This window comes from Bufo gargarizans, chromosome 6 (genome assembly GCF_014858855.1).
Source record: "Bufo gargarizans isolate SCDJY-AF-19 chromosome 6, ASM1485885v1, whole genome shotgun sequence".
Lineage (NCBI taxonomy): Eukaryota > Metazoa > Chordata > Amphibia > Anura > Bufonidae > Bufo > Bufo gargarizans.
In genome coordinates this window covers 135,744,496-135,767,113 of record NC_058085.1, presented here as the reverse complement: position 1 = coordinate 135,767,113, position 22,618 = coordinate 135,744,496, and the positions used below count along the sequence as shown (strand labels likewise).

General features: G+C 42.6%; 1 protein-coding gene across 7 annotated transcripts in view; it reads left to right on the top strand.

The window, feature by feature from the left end:
- GPATCH8 (G-patch domain containing 8) overlaps positions 1-21,273 on the top strand; it is a 60,379-nt gene extending 39,106 nt beyond the window's left edge. For 4 of the 7 annotated variants that reach the window (XM_044300120.1, XM_044300121.1, XM_044300124.1 and 1 more), the window contains 6 exons: positions 4,358-4,402; positions 8,015-8,082; positions 9,714-9,800; positions 12,970-13,113; positions 15,685-15,815; positions 17,030-21,273. In XM_044300120.1, coding sequence (XP_044156055.1) covers positions 8,056-8,082; positions 9,714-9,800; positions 12,970-13,113; positions 15,685-15,815; positions 17,030-20,588 — 3,948 coding nt within the window. In that variant the 5' untranslated portion in view covers positions 4,358-4,402; positions 8,015-8,055 and the 3' untranslated portion in view covers positions 20,589-21,273. The remainder of the gene's footprint in view (positions 1-4,357; positions 4,403-8,014; positions 8,083-9,713; positions 9,801-12,969; positions 13,114-15,684; positions 15,816-17,029) is intronic. The other 3 variants (XM_044300119.1, XM_044300122.1, XM_044300125.1) reach the window with 1 other exon arrangement.
- Positions 21,274-22,618: the final 1,345 nt, after the last annotated feature.

Below are 22,618 nucleotides of genomic sequence, written 5' to 3'. Positions count from 1 at the left end.
ACAACGCTAGTGTGGAAGTACCCTAAGGTATGCAGGAACCCTGATTATCTTTCTGTTCAGTTCCAGGGTGCTAATAAAGAATTCGGAGCCTGAAAGAGTTGGATAACTCTGTGTATTTGAGATGCCTATAGAGCAATTGATAAAGATCCTCCAGAAAAGCTAAGGGCTTATTCCACTAAAGCAGTGTCAGCCTCTTGGGCGGAGATCACTTGCACATGGAACAAATCTGCAAGGCTGGAACATGGTCAAATCCACATACGTTTGTAAAACAGTACAGGATTAATGATCATTTAAAACAGGACTTGGCGTTTCACAAGAAGGTTCTGCAGGCTATAGTCCCACCCTAGTTATGTAATCTGGTATATCTCACTGCAGTGCCGTCAGAGGGTGAAATGGAAAAACTCGATTACACTTACTGGTAATTTCCAACCCCAAAATAAATAAATAAATAAATATATATATATATATATAATGTACCGTATTTTTTTGACCTATAAGACACATCAGGTCACAGCACAGAAGAAAAGGGAGCGGTGAGTAATCGCAGCAGAAGGAGCACTGTATTCACCGTTCCCCGATCCTACTGTACTAATGAGCACTTCCATGGAAACACTCATTAGTATTTGCCCTATAAGATGTACTGCCATTCCCTCCCCCCCACACACACTTTCTCCACTTTTGGGGAGAAAAAAGTGCATCTTATAGAAATAAAAATACAGTATATATACTAGGCTGTCATTCAAATGTATTCCTCTTGTTCCTGCCTGGCTGAAGGAGGGTCAGCTCGCTCCAGAGCCATCATGGAGGACTTACGAAAAGGAAATTACTGTTGGGTGTAATCCAGTTACTAAAACAACATGTAAACCCGGCCACACACTTGCTGCAGCCATACCTAACCCTTGTGAAATATTCATGGCCTGTATGTAACTCAACACTTCAAATGGATATTTAAAGCTACAGTCTTCTTTACAGACCTCACAGGTTTCGGTTACCTTGTATCTCTAGGCATTGGCTGTTGCCAGCTGTAAAACTTTTGGAAGCTTTGCTGTGTAGGTGAAGATTCAGTCTCGCAACAGACATCTGAGCTTTTCACATGTCTAAATAAATACTGTACATATGGGGTCACATATCACATTAATGCCATGTGGAAGTTACTACTTTCTGATGTTCTCATGCTGAAAGGCTCATAGTTTGTGCATTAAATTTAGGATCCATTCACACGTCCGTGTGTGTTTTGCGGATCCGCAAACACGGGCATTGGCGATGCGTGTTCCGCATTTTGCGAACCGGACATCGCCGGCACTTAATAGAAAATGCCTAATCTTGTCCGCAATTGCGGACAAGAATAGGACATGTTCTATTTTTTTTCGGGAACGGAATTGCGGACCCGGAAGTGCTGATCTGCAATTCTGGATCCGGGCAGCACATCGTGTGGCCCCAAAGAAACAAATGGGTTCGCAATTCCGTTCCGCAAAATGCGGAACGGAATTGCGGATGTGTGAATGGACCCTTAGAGGCCAGTCGCCCTGTCTTTGGTGTCACAAATACTGAGAATGGCACAGAGAGCCACTGTCTAATATAGTGTCTGTCTGTAGAAGATCTGCACCGACATCCCCAAGCTTTTATGCTCCAGTCACCATCTCTGATTGTTCAGGGTCATGTGTACCTCCATGAGCAGCCATGTTCAGGAAGGGAGTACTGTATAGTGGAAAATTAGGGGCAGGATGCCAACAAGGATGGAGTTGGAGATCTACAGACCCTATAATAGTGGGTGGCTTTATTTGCTATTTCCATCACATAATATGAAAGTAAAGAGTGGCCTACCCCTTTAATATTGTCACTGAAATAATACTTCTCCACATAGGTTTATTCCAGTAGAAAAAAATATATATGATGGCCCTGGGATGGTGAAAAAAAACAAACAAAAACATTGCTTATACTCCTTGCTGTTTCCCCAGTGCCCATTGCATCACTCCTTCCTACTGTCGCGACATGGCTGGGAATACCGCCCAGCCAATCACTGGATTAGGCGGGTCATTGCTGCAGCCTGTGATTGGCTGAGCAGCATTCCCAGCCATTTCCTGCTGTGTCCAGACAGCTGCAGGAAGTGGAGTGCAGAGGGACCAAGGCACTATTGGGCAGTGCTGAGGGTCATTAATTTAAATATAAGCTGTTTTTTAACTCTTTCATGGCATCTAACATTCTTTTTCTACTACAGTGCCCCTTCACGGCCAGATTTACAAATTACGACTGTATTCCAGCCGTGTGTTTGGGTCAGTAAACCTACATTCGAGCTGGTACACACGTCCAGAATCCATACCCAACTGAACCCATGAACATTCATCACGTCCGTTCTTTTTGTGGAACGGACATGATGATCTGTGTGCTTTCCGCATCCGTATGTCCGTTTCGCAAAAAGATAGAACATGTCCTATACTTGACCGCAGAATGAGGTCCATAGATCCGTTTAAGTCGATAGGTCCTCAAAAAATGTGGATGCAACACAGACGGTATCTGTATTTTGTAGATCCACAATTTGCAGACCACAAAATACAGATGGTCATGTGCATGAGGCCTTAAAGGGGTTCTGCACTTTGTTTTAACTGATGATCTATCCTCTGGATAGATCATCAGCTTCCAAACGGCGGGGGTCCGACACCCGGGACCCCCCACCAATCAGCTGTTTGAGAAGGCAGCGGAGCTCCAGCAGTGCCGAGGCCTTCTCACTGTTTACCTCTGGCCGAGTGACGTCACGACTAGTATCAACTAGCGTGGGCGGGGCTAAGCTCTGTTCACTTGAATGGAGCTTAGCCCCGCCCACTCTAGTTGATACTAGTCGTGACGTCACTGGGCCGACGGTAAACAGCTGATCGGCGGGGGTCCCGGGTGTTGGACCCCTGCCGATTAGAAGCTGATAATCTATCCAGAGGATGGATCATCCGTTAAAACAAAGTGCAGAACCCCTTTAAGTGAGAATAGTAGCTATCAGTGATGTCCTAGAAAAGCCAGCAGTTTACCTTACACGTATATACATGTTCACTGCCTAAATAGTGATATCATGCGTACACTGATGGAAACAGGAGGATTACCACATGCTGCTTTCTCGCTGTTTTTGTCCCATTTGAACATTTTGTTGGAACACATCCTCCTTTGTCATGACCTACCTCACCGAGCAAAAAGTAGATCCGTGGCTTCAAGTTTTTTTATTTGCAAGGAAAACACTGTTTTCATCCTTTAGTAGAAAGTTGACCAAGCCCTCAGATTTTGGTTGGAGCAGCTGACCGTCTAATGTGTATGGGGAGAATTTCAGCTTTCAGCAAATATGGGATTGAAAAGGATTGAGCTGTTGAATTTCATCTTGTCCGATCTTTTCGTTCTCAATGTATATAAGCTACTGCCAGTGGTTTTCTCCTCTCCCATTCAGAATACATGCATGCTCATTGTGCATGTCCATGGTGTGTTAGTGTTGGTCCCATACTAGTTAGATCCTCAGCCTATGCTGCTGAGTTGCGGGTTCAGCTCAGTTTTCTGATATGTAGGCGCTACGAGTCTCTTCATGCCTAGATTTTTCCCTGGCACATTGCCTCTAGCACTAATGTGCTGACAGTATCTCACCACTTAGTTTCCTCTTTTATTTTGGTTGACTTTTAGTTATCATTTATGGTTTGTTGACTTGACTTTTTATAAACTTGTTTTTTTTTTAAAGGGATTTACTCTTTATACACCATAAAGTTGTGATTGTGGAGGTCTGATTGCCGGGACGCTCCTTGATTCTGAGGACAGTGGTGCCAGGTCCACATTCCTTGTGGAGTAGTTCCCACCAGTAGACTGTCATACTCCATTAAAGTGATTTACCGAATCCTACTTTCTTGGGATCGGCTGTCCTAGTGGTCAGTTCACAATTTTATAACGTATCTAGCTCATATAGCCATAGCAATGGGTCATCCAGAGTGGTTTTTGTAGAGCAGCTCTCTGTTCTGGCTCATAGTGAGGGACCCTCCTCTAATACTTAATTATGGTCTAGTAGGGAGTATGGACTGGGATTGTGTATTATGTCTGTTTTCTTGATTATGTAGCGGATGATCATCATGGTACTATTTGGGTGTAACGATGAAAGGCAGTGATGCCTAGGTGGTTGTTGACCTTGTGGGTGCAGGAACTTATGACATCTGTCCTGTTTCCTTCTCTCCATCATTCTGTGGCTTTCCTCCCCCATCCTCTGATGAAGAGAACAAGTTGTAGAGACCTCTTGCCTTTCTTCCCTTTCTTCCCTGAAGAAGCCTTCTCTTCCTGCTCGCCACCTCCCACCCTCTCACCTCGTGATTGCTGCCTAACCAACCGTGTTTCTTTTTTACAGCATAATACCCCTGGACTTGTTGTGGTGATGGTAAACTTAGCCGTGGTAATTGAAACTTTCTGTTCAGACTGACTACCTTTTTGTCATCAGTGCACCAATGTTAGGCTTCCTCTCTTTCTGTTCTGTCGTAGCGTTCATATATTGCTTGGATCGTCCTTTCTTCCTCTGTCTTTCCATGCACACGTGTCTGGTCCTCGTCCATTATAAGGGACATGTCGAAGGGGGCGTTGTTTTTATTTTATTTTGTGTTTCCATTAAAATAATTGCAGCCTGCCCTTCCCGACCTTTCCTCCTCTTCCCTTCTCCCTTCAGTTTTTCTCAACATAAGCCTGAAGCCTCTGGGAAATAAATGATGAATGAATCTTCAGAAATTCTAACACTCTTCAATGTGGATTTTGATCATTTTTTGTTCATTATTTTTTTTGTTTGCGCCACACGATTTAATACTAGCATTTGCAATAACTGGGTAATGATAGGATGCAGGTTGTGGCTCGGAGATGAGGAAAAGGACTTAAGGTGTTTGGAAAGCAGGCTTCAAAATTGAGGGACAGTAAGGAGTCTTGCATTAAGATATTGACCAAAAAGAAATGTTCAGCTTTCTTTTCTTTTTAAGTTTGTTTGAATACCATAGATTGTATTGTATTACCCAAACAATTGTAGTTTAGGAACTAATCAGCAGGTGTTCAGAATTTTTAACATGTAATAAGACCAGTCATCCCAGTAAAAAGCAACATTTTAAATGTAGCTCTGTATACTCCTACATAATTTATAGTGGAAAAATGAAGGGCGCATAGAGCTCCCAGAACCCGAGTTTGGAGGGTTATGTCCTGAAGGAGGCGATGTCCGTCGGCTATGCTGAGGAAATTCTTGCTGATACGGACTAGCTGAATGTATTACATAAACTGTAGATTGCACCTCCTTTTTCACTTGCAGTACTAGATCATGTGGGTGTAGGAGGGTTGCTCAACAGCTGGTCATGCATGAGAGATTTTGGACATTGGAGTAGGCTGCTTTAGGCCATTTTCTGCTGACCATTGTCCTCTTTTCATGACATGAACGAGCACAACAGATGGCAAGCGATATCAGATGTCATCAGAAAGTTTGGTCGTTGTTGGGTACTATAGTTAAAAAATAATAAGAAGAATGTTGAGGCAGATCTGCATCCCATCAATGGAAGCCCGGAGAGACTGCACAGAGCAGTCGATCATTTGGGCATTTTAACGTATGGCGGTGCCATCCGAGACTACCTTCACAGACCAACCATGAACAAATGGTGCAGAAAGCGACCGTCTGGAATCTATGTACGGCCTGCTTTACTAATGTAACGTTTTTACTTGCAAGACTTTTATCTTAATCTAGCTCGGGAACCATGTCTAGGTGTTTGATGTCTCATTTTCTGTACTTCACTGAATTTAAAAATAAAGAAAGTTGAACATTTCCACTAAAATGTAATCTTCAAAACAGCCTAGAGGGATTGTCTCATCAAAGATGACCCCCTTTTAGGATGTGGCTGTTGTCGATTAGCTTATCACTCTGGACTCGCTTCCAGCACCCCCAGCTGCTTCCCTCTGCTGCAGCTGTAGGAGTATTACATGGAAGCCATTCAGAGGAATGGCTGTCCATATAATGCGAGACAACCCAAATGTGTCAGAACAGGAGCCTCATGTACATGCTGGCCATCCGTTCTGGTTCTTAGAGTTGTGGCTTTGAGCAGAAGGACCTCTATGATGTCTGTATACCCCTACAGGGTATGTGGACAGGGAGAAGTCTTTATGAGACAACCCTTTTTTAATATGGGAAACTGGTGGGTGTAAGAATTGGCTATCATAGGGGATGATGGTCAGATAATTGGAAAGCTTGCTATTTGTCTAAAAATGGTATTGCACAAGAAACCATCTTTAGACATTGTACACTCTTCAGTCCTTTTCCTTACGATGTGGCCACTGCTTTTTTCTATATTATACCATTGGGCTTCTGAACTGCTATCCTAATAGTCTGTCAATCTACAGAATACTATGCTGGCAAATGGTTACTCCAGACCATCCACCTCTCAACCAAGAGATATGGGGCTCTCATCCAGGATAATACTGTTTTTATGGTGCATGTCCCCAATGGTAATTGGTTCCATTATATATGGTCCTATGCCCAGGTTAGTTTATTACTGGATAAAGGAGTTTCCTTAGTAATGGCCAACCAGAATCACTATATTCTTAATCTGCTTAGTCATTACAGCCGTAAAATATTGATTTCCCTTTAAGTGCAGTTTGCTTATACTGCTCTTCATCTGTATTCAATCATGGAATATTAACAGCAAAGTGCCTGGCTTTGTTCCGTGTTGGTATATGTGGCAAATATTAAAGTACTACATCTGGTGTCTAGTGCGAAATCGACGTTATTACATTGTCAGATGTTGACTGGTACCCACGTTTATACAATTATTAAAGAGCTGTTCCAGGAGATCCCAGACACAGGATTAACACATTAATTCACCTTTTTTTTTTTTGGACAGGGCCTATGCCCTAGTCATACTGTCAGAAATTGATTCGGCCACTGCTGTATATGGGTGTCTCCTGTGAAATACATTTCCCATAGTCCTGCTTATTGGGCTATAGAAAAATTGGTGAGGAAAAAAAACCACCTCTGTTGCATTACCTCATGGATCATCTTCCAACTCAACCGAGGTGGTGGGACAAGTCTGGAGAGTGGTTTTACTAGCTGGGTCTTACCCAATGCTGAAGTCGCCTAGCACATACCCTATACCTAGTGAGGAACGGTTTCAAGGCTGACAGTCACTTTTAAACTCATTGGTACTGCACCATAGACTATAAAAGCCCCTTCTATCCAAGGCTTATGCACTACGTACAGCCTTTTGCCAGTGGAACTGAAAGGAAATTGCGCCATAATGTTTGACTGAGAGAACAAGCTCAATGGTATAATGTTAAGGTGTGTGTCTCGTACATACCAGGTACCTGGGCAACCACATCTACAGTCTGTCTTTTTACTCAAGGTGGGTGACAAACACAGGTAAGTGCCCCCCTTCTCTGTGTCCTGGACTTACATCCCATTGTGATGTAATCTAATTGGAATCTGCACCAGTCTGAGATCAGATGCGGTAGTGAATTGCCTGTCTGCTCTTCCCCATTTTATCCCAACCCCATTACCCTATTCCCAACCCTGCTTTGGCTGGTTCTGAGTGGATTTCAGATACTCTTCGAAGCGAAAAAAAAATAAAATAAAATTCAATCTGCTGCTAGTTTGATTTAGTTGAGTCAATTCTTTATTTGCATCTAGTCATTTTCCCAGCTTACCGAGCATGCCGTGAGCTGTTCAGTTGGAGATATTTGGGTCTGTTACTCCTTCCATTATATCATGCACTTGTAGTGTTTGTTATTTTGCATTTCTCTTCATATATCAGAGTAATGTGAATCCAGTAGTTCATTGCGGTAAATATCAGAAGGGAATGGCCATCCCTTGCTTGAACTATGTGCAGTCGTGGGTGCGTGAAGGGGTAAGCTGTGAGAATGACTCTCGTTTGGTCCACTGTAGCTTTCTGCACTTCAAGGCAAAATTGTCTAACCACCCAAACCCATTGAATAACCAGTTCATCTCTCCTTATTTGCCGTTTTTAACCTTTACCCTAATTTGTTTTTTCTCCAGGCAGAACAGACCCTATCCCAATCGTGCTTAAATATGATGTTATGGGAATGGGACGTATGGAAATGGAGGTGGGTCTGCTTGTCAATGAAAACTAATCAATGCACTTTCTAATGGAGCAAATGAATTGAACAAACATGTAGCTTTAATCTTCTGCTCAGTCACTACTTGAAACAACTGAGATGGGTAGTAAGAAAAAAAAAAAAAAGATATAAATGTAATCTAATGCCTATATGCCATGAATCCACTTAAAGGGGTTATCCCATGACTGATGTAAAAAGATCAGATATGATATAGTACATGACAATCTCTTTGTAACGAAGCTAGAACCAGCCCTGTACCTCACATGGATCCAGAGATCTTCCCATTCATTGCTCTGCTAGATTTATAGAGAAGTGTCTTTTCTGCTGCAGCTAAGGGGGCGTGTCCATGCTCTGCCTATCACAACTCAGGAGGCAGTTGAAGCATGAAACTGAGCATGTGCAGCCTTCTCAGTGAACCTGACAAAGAAATAAGAAAAAAAAACTGCAGGCGGCGCTGTACAGATAAATTTTATTGAATAACTCAGAGGCTTTGCTAAATTTTGTATTACATGCAATTACAAAAGTATTCAGATCCAGATTCTGGTTTGAAAGCTGTAGAATATTTTTGTAGGACAACCCCTTTAATTGAAAGTAGCTTTGCATGATCTTATTTATTTGGAAGGTTCCCATGAGATTATCTGACCACTGAGACACTCGGTGAGTCTACTCTGTTGGGGCACTAGGCAGAAAGTATTCAATTCCCTCCAGTGCCGCCATAGGGCAAAATAAGCATCAGAGCTCATGCACACAAACGTGTGTGCCCCGTGCCCATATTGCGGCCCTCATACAACGGGTCTGCAATATATAGGCACCAGCCCTGTCCACTCCGTATCGCAGATGCAGAAACATTAGCTTGAATGGGTCCATAATCCACAACATGGGAAGCGGAGGCACGGACTACAAAGCGCTTCTGTGGATTTCGGTCCCTTCCTCCACACCTCAAAAAAAAAAAATAGAACATGTCCTATTTTTTTGCGGTGCAGATTATCTTGCGGATTGCGGACCCATTCTAGTGAATGGCTCCACATCCACAAACTGTGTGCACACAAACAGCGCCAGTGCATTGCGGACCGCTGTTTGCTATCCACGGGGCACACATGTTCGTGTGCATGAGCCCTTACCTGTCTCTGTTAAGATCAGTGAGATGTATCCCAGGTCCTGCCGAGCGAGATGCCCTTTGGAGCAGCTCTCTGTGTTGAGGGTCCTAAACAGGGGATCCATCTCTCAAATCTTAAAAATAAGTTTTCTGAACAGTACAACATCTAATTTTATTTCATTTGGGGGGAGACCCCAAAAACTAATAACCAAAAAACTGTATTCTAGTGCCGCTGTGAAATATGCTGTAAGCAGAGAAAAATCATGGTGTCATGGCCATTTCTATGAGTCAGAATTTGGATGAGATTCACTTGTCACTCCTCCTATTCAGTTTAGTTTGTAAGATCTTATATATGCAGGCACATTTATTGCCTTTCCATACGATAGGAGATACGTTTTACAAGTTGGTGGGGATAAGTTACCATGAAGTTGAGAAATGCTACAGCTGCATTGTCATGAAATAACTGGCAGTTTTTTTTTAGTTGCTTCCAGATTCTTACATATTATCTGCTCATATGTTTCAGTTGGACTATGCAGAAGATGCCACAGAACGAAGACGTGTCCTGGAGGTAGAGAAAGAAGACACTGAGGAACTGAGACAAAAATATAAGGCGAGTCTCTATTCCTAATGTTCAAAAGACTGTGGCCAAGAGTTACTAATCCTAAAGATGGCGTAAGCTTAGACAGGCTGTCTAGACCTGCACCAGATTTATCACAGGGCTCGGGATGGATGATAACTGATGAAGGGATAGACACTTTTCTCTGACTTAATACCAACTATTGAATGACCTACATTGCGATCAGTGGTCAAGCATGTGTGGTTAGGTAATACATGTATTTCATGGGAAGCAAATGCTCTACAATACAGAAAAGAAAACAACCATACTCTCCCTTTCAATCCCCCAATGATCCAATGCTGACCCTCTAGCGGTGTCCTTACAGTGTTGGTTTATAAGCTGCTGACTTTGACATGCCTTATTGGCTTGTGACTGCTATGGCCAACGCGTGAGCGGTCACGTGCCTTCCTCACTCACTGGTGGTGCCACATGTAACCACAGAAGCAACTTATTGGTTATCATTTGCTGGCATTGTAAAATAAAATGAGGATAAAAATGAGCACTGCTAAAATGAATAGTTTTTTTTATTTAAAAAAAAAAAAAAAGTGCAATGTGTGATTCCTTTCAAGAGTCAAACCACCATCTTTCTCAATCACATATTGCAATGGCAAATAAATAGTTTAAATAGCACAGAACAGAAAGTGGCATAAACAGTTCCAAAAAATAAGACCGGTAAATGGTCTAATAGATTTTATTAGGAGGACTTTTTCCACAAATAAAAAAAGTTACAACAAATAAAAAATATTGTAAACAATATAAAAGAAATACTATCTAAAAGTAAATTGCAAAAGACCCCCAGTTACCGGCAGAGCTGATCAGGTTCTGCCCCAAAGGCGCCAAGTTCAACAGAGGAAGTAGTGCAGCTCATTGAGAGCTATAAACGGAGCAGAAGAAAAATCTAAATTCTAACCCCCTTCAAATAACCAGGCCCCTTGTATGCATTATATTTACTTGCTCCCTGGCACCTGTGTCGCTCCTGATCCCTGCACGGCCACCGCTGAATCTCCACATCGCTCAGATCAAAGCATCCGGAGACAGGGGGAGCAGCCAATAGCAGGCTGTGATGGGGATGAACCCCCTCGAGGCCCTTGCCGTTGTAGCCAGCTGTTGGCTGCTCCGCTTAAGCCTGAAGAACCCCTTTAATATAAATAAAAACATATAAAAAGAGCGTTAACAGGGCGCTGCACTGGAAAATGCAAGTATTTTTATTTAAAAACAAAAAAAATAAAGGTATAGAACGGCTATACAATGCATTAGGGTGACATACCACCGCCTTCCTTTAGGTATAACAGTCTCTGGATCCTCGTAGTGGTATAAATGCTGTTGACCTGGCGCTGTAATATGGAATATACATGAGTAATACTCAAAAATATACATAACTAGAATCCAGAAATATACAATAAACACATCATCCATAAAAATGTAATGTACTCTAGAATATTATAAATACAGTGATATTTATTAGGAGCGTAGCGATCCAGGTTACTTGGCAACATATAAACAACCAGAGACAGGAAATGGGGACGAAACTTGCACCGCCAGGTAAGTCCAGGTTGCCTAGCAGCATATAAACATTAAAGGGAACCTGTCACCGGGATTTTGGGTATAGAGCTGAGGACATGGGTTGCTAGATGGCCGCTAGCACATCCGCAATACCCAGTTCCCATAGCTCTGTGTGCTTTTATTGTGTATAAAAACCGATTTGATACATATGCAAATTAACCGGAGATGAGTCAGAGCTTGTAAATATGACTCTTCTCTGGTCACACAAGTAAGATATGACTCTTATGTTAATTTGCATATCAAATCGGTTTTTTAACACAATAAAAGCACACAGAGCTATGGGGACTGGGTATTGCGGATGTGCTAGCGGCCATCTAGCAACCCATGTTCTCATCTCTATACCCAAAATCCCGGTGACAGGTTCCCTTTAAAGGGTAACTGTCATGTTTTCATCAAAAAATCTATTTTAGCATATGTTAGTTTTTGCATTAGTTAAGGCTGTTTAAACATTTACCATATGAGGACCTTCTCAAGATGGCTCCTCTGCCAGTTCTGAGGCCAACACTGCTTTCCCTCACTTCACATATACACTTGCTGTAGCCAGCAGCTCCCTGCCAGCCAATCAGATTGGATAACTGAGACACGCCTCCTCACTCCTTAGCCAGAGACAGACAAGCCATAGCAACTGTCTTTTAAGGGAGCAGTGGAAAGGAGTGCTGTCCGCATCCTTTGCAGCTCGGATGCGGACCCAAACAGCCGTGTGCATGAGGCCTTACTAAGGTTTATTTGTAGTATTGATAGATCTCTGTAATACAGCTTCCAATCAACTAAGTTGCTAAGCCATAATACAACCGTGTGTTTTTATTACTTTTTGGCCACTAGAATTTTACAATCACACATTTTTTTTAATGCCTTCTCCCACTCATGCCCTCTCCTCCTTAAGGAGCCAAGATTGCTGCCTTATAACACTTTTCTGCTATAGCCGTACATTTAAAGGGGTTTTCCGAGACTTCTAAAAGGGGCTGAGCTGCGATACCAAACACAGCCGCTATACAATGTACAGCGCTGTGCTTGGTGAGCCCGGAGAAGGCCTCGACACTCACAGAAGCCCCAGTTCCTTCTCAAACAGCTGATCTATGGGGGCCCTGAGTGTCTGACCCCCAATGATCAGATACTGATGACCTATCCAGAAGGTAGTTCCTCAGTATAAAAGACCTGGAAAAGTTAATTTATATATTTTTTTTCTCCGTGTCTCTGCGTGGTTTTTACACACTTTTCACACAGATCTATGCAAAAAAAAAAAAAAACGGCTGAAAATGCTGTGTTTTTTTTTATTGAAGTACAACACACTGGTTAAAAGAAAAGTCGAAAAAACACAAAAAAAAGTTGGAAAACCACAAAAAAAAAGTGTGGTTTCTGCTATGAATTTTGTGGATGGGTTTTCAAAAAGTGAAGTTCTGTTGCAGTTGTCAGTTCACTCCCGCCACAAAGAATTTAGGGGAGTCCCATCTAGTGACTAGAATTTTTTTTTTTATTCCAAAAATGATGCATTAAAGACACTTTCATACATATGCAGTGTAGAGAATGATTTTGCCATGTTGGTAGTATGAAGCTGGTGGAGAATACTTACTGTAGGTACATTTTTTTTTTACCTGTACAGGATTTTGTGGATAAGGAGAAAGCCATTGCAAAAGCCCTGGAAGAGCTGCGGGCTAACTTCTACTGTGAGTTGTGCGACAAGCAGTATCAGAAGCACCAGGAGTTTGACAACCACATAAACTCTTATGACCACGCACACAAACAGGTGAGGAAAGGCGTGCTTTATTGAGATGTTGACAATGATCTTGCCTGACTGCCCCATAAACATGCTGAGCTTTAGGGCAAGGCATAGGTCACCTTCAGACGTCCCTGCCGGCGGCTTCTCTCCTAGGGGAACGAAGGATGGGGGTAAGTTGAAATCCAGTAGTCAAGCTACCCTCCCTACAGATTAGGCTGGCAATCAACTCGCCATGTACATTTTAAAGTGCAGGCGCGAGCCTTTATCTCGAGTTGAAAAGTAATTTTATTGGTTCATATGTATTAGGTGGAATTTTTGTGGCTCTTAATCTTAAAGGGGTTTTCCGAGATGCAAAAGGTTAACAAAATAATTGTTTAAAAGAGTTTTGTGAGATATTTTTATTTGATGATGACTTGACTTATCTCTGGATAAGTCATCAGTATCTGATCAGTAGGGTCTGACACCCATGCTGATCAGCTGTTTGAGAAGGCACCAGCACTCGCAGTAGTGCAGCGGCCTTTTTTCAGCTCACCAAGCATAGCGCCGTCCATTTGATAGCGACTGTGCTTGGTATCGTGCTCTGCCCCATTCACTTCAATGGGGCTGAGCTGCACCTAGGCCATGTGACCAATGAACATGATGTCACATGTTGTAGGGAAAGCTGCGAGAAGGCTGTGGCGCTACTGCGAGGGCCGCTGCTTTCTCAAACAGTTGATCAGCAGGGATCCCAGGTGTCAGACTCCCACCAATCAGATACTGATGACCTATCTGGAAGATAGGTCATTGGTAAGGCTAGAGCTACACGACGACATTTATCGCGCAACATTTTGTCGCCCGACAATTTCTGTAATCATAGTCTATGGTGTCACACTGCGACACGACAGTCGCAAAAAAATCTATTTGAAATAGATTTTTCTGCAACTGTCGCAGTGCGACACCATAGACTATCAATATAAAAATTGTCACGAACATATATTGCAGTGTAGTTGTACACTATGTGTCGTTGTGTCGCCCTAGGCTATAAGTATCTCACAAACCCTTTATACAATTGTTTAGTTAACCTTTTTTATTTTATTGTATTACTATGTCTGCCAAGCTTGAAATCTGAGGCACAGGTTAAACCACTGGAAATCACCCTATCTGTAATTGTGTAGCAGTGCTTTACCACTGCTCCCTTTATAATCAGAAATATAAGGCTATTAAAAAAGAAATTCCGCACGGGTTTCTGTGCATTTCTGCACCAAATCTGCCCTGAAATCCTCATGTGTTATTTGCGTTTTTTGTTGTGGATTTGATGCGGTTTTGCCGCAGATCTGACCCTTTGTATTCCAAAGGATAAAATCTCACAAACAATTGGCATGCTGCGGATTTCTAAATCCACACAGCAAGTCAATTTCCGTACGGGAAGAAAAGGAACGTAAACATGAGATTTGTCTAATCTCATTCTCTTTACTGCTACAGTATTACACTGAAGCTTTTCTGCACAGAAAAAACTTAATCCGCAGCGTGTGCAGGTGCCCTTACAAAGTCCTTGTTTTACAGCAGCTTGTATTGTGACTGGAGCAGCGATCAAAATGTGCTGATGAGCTTTGCAGCTTCTTGTCCACTTCTACCATTCACAAGATGCAGCTTGCCTTTGTTGCTGTGCTTTTTACAGTGGGCTTCACTCTTGTGAAGGGGTCAATAATAACATATAGCGATTTGTATTATTAGTTGTGTGTGAAATTATTTCTTTGATTTGCTTAAACGTTTTGTTACATGTTAAAATGTTGTTTGTAACTCCCTTTCCTACCTGCTGCTCCATCAGATTGGGTGAAAAGGAACCCCGTTTTTGGGATTATTAGAGGTCCCAGACTCTCGGCGATCAGCTAGTTATCCCATATCCTGAGGATAACTTGCAAACATCTGACAGCAATTTGAAGAACTTTTTAAGATCACATTCAGACCTGACAGAATTGTTGTAGAGATCTGCATCAAAATTGAATACATAACTAGTGGACAGAGCTTTGCAGAGCCCCATTCACATATGGTGGCCAATATTAGAGCATGCTGTGGTTTTTCAATCTCTCTATTTCTATTTTTGACCTTTGCAACTAATGGATTCCCTTTTGTGATGGGCACATTTCTTAATAATTTATTTTTGTTCACGCATGGTGTTTTCATTGTCCTAGAATAACTCGCAGACATCACAGACAGCTTAGTAGATAAGCCAATGAAGATTAAACCTAGCTTTACATGCCTAAATCTGTGTACCAAGAGGCCTTTAGCCTATCAGAGGGCCATAACAAGTATTTCTCTGAGGACCGCTAGCTGAGGAAATTGGCAAGTAAAGAGATTTACCTTCTCTTTTACATAGGTGGTAAATACATTAAAGCATGGAGTGTCTATTATTGTAAAGCATTATAAGTAGCATCACTTTTCTGCGGTGTGCTATGGTAGTAGATATTACATTACACAAATTTTCCTACATTCAATTGGAAAGTTTTTTTCCCCAAACACAGCATTGACCCCCAGTGTCTTCACCAACCATAGCACAACTGCAGTCAGGAAGTCTTATGGCTGAAACTCCTCCTCACATATCTCACTTTCTACATGCAGAGATTGAAGGAGCTTAAACAGAGAGAGTACGCCCGAAATGTTTCTTCTCGATCACGGAAAGATGAGCGCAAGCAGGAGAAGGCTTTGCGAAGACTTCTTGAATTGGCAGAGCAGAGAAAGCAGTCTGAAAGGTGAATGAAAGGGATTGAAATTCTCCTGGAATGATTAAAAAAAAAAAGTATATTTTAATGTATTTAATGTATTTTTTTATTTATTAGACCTTGTCATCTGTCCTGACATGTCAGTTTTATCTAATATTTGTTTTCCCCATTAAATAATTCTGTAGCATCTTTCCTTAGCATTGTGTCATTCTTCTGTTATTCCTCATAAAATTATATGACTAAACTAACAGCTGGATGTTGCACCCTATTAACGTGGAGAATAGATTCCCAGTAGGAATAACCAAACGGCACAATAAAAGATGAGACCCAATATTGTTATATTATGTGTAATACAGTTACAGAACGCCAGGAGATTTGACAAGTTCTCTTTAAAGAGCTTGTGCAGTACAAAGATATTGATGACCTATCCTCAGGGATCTGACTCCCAGCATCCCCACAAATCAGCTGTTTGAAGGGGTAGCAGCGCTTGTGCAAGAGCTGCTTCCGCTTCAAAATTACGTATGTATAGTCTCCCTTGTAGAGGCAGCGTAGTGAATGGGACGAGCAGTTGTAATTACACAGCGTGGCTGCTGGGAAGGAGACGGTGGAAAGGTAATTTTGAAGTTGAAGCGCGGCTACCCCTTCCAACAGCTGATTAGTGGTGGTGCCAGGAGTTGGACCCCCACCATCTGAAAATGATGGCCTATTCTGAGGATAGATCATCAGTATCTTTACATTACACAACCCCTTTAAGCCCTGATGGATCATTTTATATACATTGATTGAAAAGTTAATCACATCTTTCAAACTTCATCAAACTTATAATTATCGTTAAAGGGAACCTGCCATATTAAATTTGCTGTCTGATCTGCCAGCAGTATGTGTTAGAGATTAGTTGAACAGTTCAAATGTGAAAGATTCAGTATCTGTAATTCATTTGAGTTATTACTCATTCGTGTGCTTAATGAGTTCAGTGTTTCATCCTAAGCAACGATTGATGGATATCTCTGTATGTACGCTAATATGGGAAAGGCTGTCAGTCATCGGGTAGTCATGGACTGGATTCCCAGGTATCTAAATAATGAAATGTGGAACCTGAATCTTTTACTAGATCTAGAATTAGATCTGTTTGCACATTTCTCTAACACATGTTGGCATGTTCACTTGAAATAAGTATGTAGACTTCTCGCAGTTGCAGACATACATTTTATTATTTTCTTCTTTTATTCCAACCTCTCCTGCAGTGCTCCTGGCAGTGGTCCCATGTTCAAGACAACTACAATGGTTGTGGATGAGGAAGCCGTGGAAGATGATGATTTGCCAGTCAGTACATTTTCAACGGTGCAAGACAGTCCTAAGCCTGTTCAGGAGGAGAAGTTGTCTCAAGCTGTCGTCTGTGTTCCTACACAACCCACTTCCCCAGCCATAAATTTTGGTTTTAAAAGCACCTCTGGCCCGGCCTCTCTTCAGAAAGTAGGTTTCTCCTTCTCTTTTGCCAAGAAAACGTCTTTGAAGTTAGAGTCCTCAGCGGCTGTCTTCAAGGATCCTATTGAAGAGGTAGGATCAACAGAGGAGGAAAAGGAAGAGGACAAGGCATCTGCTGATCTCATATCCTCTATAAAGTCAATAGAAGGGGAGAACAGCAAAGACAATGAAAGTAAAGTGGAAGAAGAGGAAGATCAAGAAGATAATGGCGCCTCCCTCGCAAGCACTTTATCAAAACTGAAGAAGATGAAACGTGAAGAAAGGGGGACACATGCTGGTGAACCAGAGTACTATCATTACATGCCACCAGCACACTGTAAGGTGAAACCAAATTTCCAGTTTTTGCTTTTCATGAGATCCACTGAACAAATGCAGGTGGAGAATGTCCCTCAGAAGAATGAGAAGAAACCAACTGCCATTACCAAGAACAAGGCTGTCAAACAGACTGAAAACAGAAGTGAAAAGAATATTGTTGGTGATGGCAAGCCTTCTGTGCCTCAACCAGTTAGCAATTCTTCTCCAGTTTTACCCAAAGTTGACAAGAAGGAGGATCCAGCAGACAAAGAAACATCTAACACTACAAATGAAGAACCTCCCAAAAGTTCTCCTGCACTGGTGAAAGAACCGCAGGAAAGGCCCAAGCACCCAACTGGTCCTTTTTTTCCAGTGCTGAGCAAAGATGAGAGCACAACACTGCAGTGGCCCTCTGAGCTTTTGATATTCTCTCAGGCAGAACCTTCCATCTCCTATAGTTGTAACCCATTATATTTTGACTTCAAGCTTTATCGAAACAAAGATGGAAAGGCCAAAGCTGTAGAAAAAACTAAAGATAACCCAGGTTTGAACAAAGAAGGTGCGACAGATGCTGATTCAAGCAAAGACCTGAATGTAACAGTTAAGAAGGAATCTGTCCCAGTGGTACATACTTGTGCAATACAACCTAAAATCGCCACTGCACTTTCTAGTGATGTAAAACCTGAAACCCTTGAGGAAGGGAACAGAAGTGAAGCTACGCGGAAATCCCACAAGCCCAAAAAGAAAAAGCACAAGAAGAGTGGCAAGCGAAAACGGAAACACAAAGAAGGAGACGAGGGTACTGAACAAAAAATAAAGAAAAGGAAGAAGCATAAGCACAAGAAGTCAAAAAGCTCTTCCAAAACAGTGTTGAAGGCAGAAGAAGCAGAGCAAAGTACATCTCCTGCATTGGGAGGTTGCTCAAAAGACACTGCACCAGGAAAGTTGCTGACTAAAGAAGACAGTGGAGGGAATTCAAATAGTAAACAGGACCTTCATACACCTTCCAAAGAGCCAGAGAACAAAAAGGCTAAAATGGAGTCCAAGCAATCGCTTCCTCCTCCCTCACAATCAACTTCCGCCTCAAATCACCGAAATACACCCACCAAGGCTAAAAACCCACGTAGTAGTGCAGAGTATGATAGTGAGGATGATGCCAGTAGAAAAAAATCCCCATCAAGGTACAGCGACGAGTATGAATCTGCAAGTGACCGATCCAGAAGTCGATCAAGATCTGGAAAGCGGCGGCGGTCTTACTCTTCCAGTTCTGGAGGGTCTTCAGATAGAAGCCAATATAGTCGTGACCGGAGTTATTCTGATAGTGACTACAGTGACTATAGCAGTGGATCTAGGGGGCGATCCAAGCGGCGGGCACCAGGCTCAGATTCAGACTCTGTGACATCTAAGAGGCATTCCACTAGACATAAATACTCCTCCTCTGATTACAGCCGTAGTCGTTCTAGGAGCAGAAGTCGCTCAAGAAGGAGGAGTCGGGGTAGAGGTAGGTCTAGTAGCAGTAGTCGGAGTCGGAGCAAAAGAAGGAGCCGCAGTTTAACTGGTCGTAGCTGGAAGCGCAGCCGTAGTTACAGTAGGGATCGTAGTACAAGTGTTCGTAGTCATTCTGGAAAAGGATCTCATGGGAGAGATAGTGTTGATAGTCGTAGAAGTGGTAGACGGGACTTTAACCGCTCTAAGATTTATCGATCACATTCCCCACATTATTATCGTTCTGGCAGCCGAAGAGAGGGCAGTCGAGGGTCTGAAACGAGAGGCGCGAGTAGCACTAACCTGCCCCGCAGTAGCACTGAGAAAGATACAGGCAGATGTTCCTTAACAGCAAAACAACTCCTAGAAAAGATCCAGTCTCGACGTTTAGAAAAGGCAGCAAGCACAACAGATGATGGCAACTCCAAATCAGGATCAAAAGTAAAAGACCCACCTCAGGGATACTTTGGCCCAAAATTGCCACCTGCTCTTGGTAATAAAACTGCTCAACGCCCATTAATAGGCAAACTGCCAGCAGGGTCCAAAGGCACAGTGCCTCACAAAGTTGAGAATGAGTCAGTAGAAACATTGGTCACTGTAGATGGAGCACAGGAGAAAGAGAAGACCTCTTCCAAGGTAGATAATGTCCCAGAGTCTGAACCTCCTGCATCTGTTGCAGAACCACTGGCCCAAGAGGAATCTGTTTGCTTCCAGCCACCTGCTGAAGGTTTTGGAGAGGGACTCTCACCCAACTCTTTGGGTAATGGAAGTCTTCCATTGCCACCAGTCCATGGCCCATTGATGCCTCCACCACCTGATTCAGAATTTTTTCATTCTTCGACTTACCCTCCTGTAACAGCTGAACCGAGTTCTATTCGGCCAGATGGGGAAGAAGAGGAAGAAGAAGAGGAGGAAGAGGAAGATTCATTAGCACCTCTGGAAAGCCAGCCCATCACTTTTACCCCTGAAGAAATGGAAAAATACAGCAAGCTACAGCAGGCTGCTCAGCAACATATACAACAACAGCTGTTGGCCAAGCAAGTTAAGAATTTCCCAGCCGGAGCTCTCCAACATGCACTGCAGCCTGCAACACCAGCCCTCCAGCCTATACATATTCAACAGGCACCACCCCCAGTTTCTGCTGCCTCCATCACCTCTGTACAACATGCTATCCTCCAGCATGCTGCAGCTGCAGCAGCTATGGGTATTCAACATCACCCGCAATCTCTGGCACAGGTCCACCACATCCCTCAGCCACATTTGGCACCCATTTCCCTTTCTCACCTTACACACTCTCTTATCCCAGCCCACCATGCTGCATTCTTAGCTGGCCATCCCATACACATAATTCCTGCCTCTGCCCTTCACCATGCTGGGCCTCTGACCCTTCATCATGTCCCCCATGCTGCCCTATACCCAACTCTGTTTGCTCCACGGTCTGCCTCAGCTGCAGCAGCCACAGCGTTACACCTCCATCCTCTTCTTCATCCTATCTTCTCAGGCCAAGACCTGCAACATCCTCCAAATCATGGGACTTGAAATTATCCTAATATGCACACTTCTACCTAACAGATCATAGTTCAATGGAAGGAGATTCAAGCCTGCCCAGAGACGATGGTAAAGAAGGGGCCCTGGATGGAAGACATCCACAACTACTGGGTCATTATCATAACCCTGTCCCAGTTCTTCTATGCTTCAGTTGACCTTCCAGGTCCAGTTTTGTTTTACATTTGTTGTCTTGGAGACCTGGAGTTATAAACTTAACATTCAAGTGGTATGAAAGAAAGACACATGAAGGTGAACATTTCCTCTTTTATACTCTGCCCGAAATTCTGTATAATGAGATCTATATATAATCCATACCACAAGCAGAAATAAGACTAGCCTTTCCCCACATTTGAGGAACACAAAGATGTCAACACAACTGATAACTATGTGGACACCATGTCCACAATGGAGTATAGTATAATACGACATCTGCACTCTGTATCATAATTTTTTCTTGCTGTAGTTGTATAATAATCTGAAGGGCAAAACTATAGTTTTCAGCTAGTTTGCAACAAAACGTATTTCTGCTGCTGTGGCATGTATATTTTATCAGACTCCTTTTTGTTCAGATTTATGTATGATATAATGTATAAAGTAATAAAGAGAAAACCTTTCAGGATTGCAGAGAACATGTAATATTAAAAGGGGTAATAAAAAGAATAAACAGTTTGTGTTACATTAGTTGTGGTATTTTGCATGAATATTGAAATCCGGAGGGTAAGCTGGCCTTCACAACATGATGTCTCAAGGCCAGGTAAAGGCTGCAAAACTAGGCCTGCAGTTGTGTTTCAGGCAAATATGTAAATGATTACAGGAGTAGTCTGATTAGACACTGGGTCACAAGAGGGTGTAAGAAGTGCTTCTGCTGCCATATAAAAAGGTTCTCGGAGGCTACTTTTGAGTATTGTGCCTCTTGGTGAGGGCCTGTTTACTGCTAAACATGCCTCCACAATGCACTTGAAGACATTTTGCCTAGTTGACAGACTTTGAGAGGGGGTGCATCATTGGACTAAGAGAAGCAGGATGGTTGTTTTGACGAATCGCCTGCCATCAAAACCATCCTTATCCAGCTGCTAGGAGCACTGGTTATGTGTGGGTAGGCACACATTGCAAACAAGCTCCAGAAGTGCCACACAGACCACTAGGGAGGATAGTTTAATCTGACTAACTCAAGCAGCCCCCACGGTTTTGTTATCCACCATCCAGACACGGGTTGCACCTTCATTGCACACCCCTGTCTCTGCCCCAACCATTTCCAGGTGATTTGCAGAAGCATTTGAGGTCATGGTGCCCATTACATGTCCTGCAATTGACAGCCTTTGTTTGCAGTGCTGTCGTGAACAAGAAACCTGGACTGCAACGTCCTGGAACAATATTGTGTTTAGCAACAAATAAAGGTTTTCTTTGGGATCCAAAGAAGGTCATGTTTGCGTATGGAGGCCTCTTGGTGAACGCCTCAATCCTGCTTTTGCTGTGGATAAAAAAAAAAGAGAAGTTGTAGTGACCCCTTTCTGATACAGGGGTGGTGGCAATTTTGTGTATAGATGCAGTAATTATAAAATGTGGATATGCAATTAAAAAAAGATCATAAATACATACATATTTATATCCCTCCCTTAGGTTTACGCCATGATTGCACTTCGGTAAAAAGGGATGTACGGTAGCCAACTGTATATATTACAGACATAAATAGTCCAAATGCGCTCTTGGCTAATAAACCTGGGGGTTTGTTACTTTATAAAATTGCAAGGTGCATTACCTTATGTGAGGATAAATATAATTAAGACATAAGGAATAATATTAAATACGGTTCATTTACTCATTTCACCCGAGGGGGAGGTAGACAGGATAAGCACAAGATGCCTGGTACCGTCCCCCTTCACGTCCGATCAGCTGTAAATATAATTTTCAGGACTCTCGATAAGGAGGGTAAGATGCTTTTATTTCCACTCAACGTATTTTGGCGGTTCTATCATAACCCCTTCATCAAGAGCAATATCATAACCCTGCCCCAACTGCTG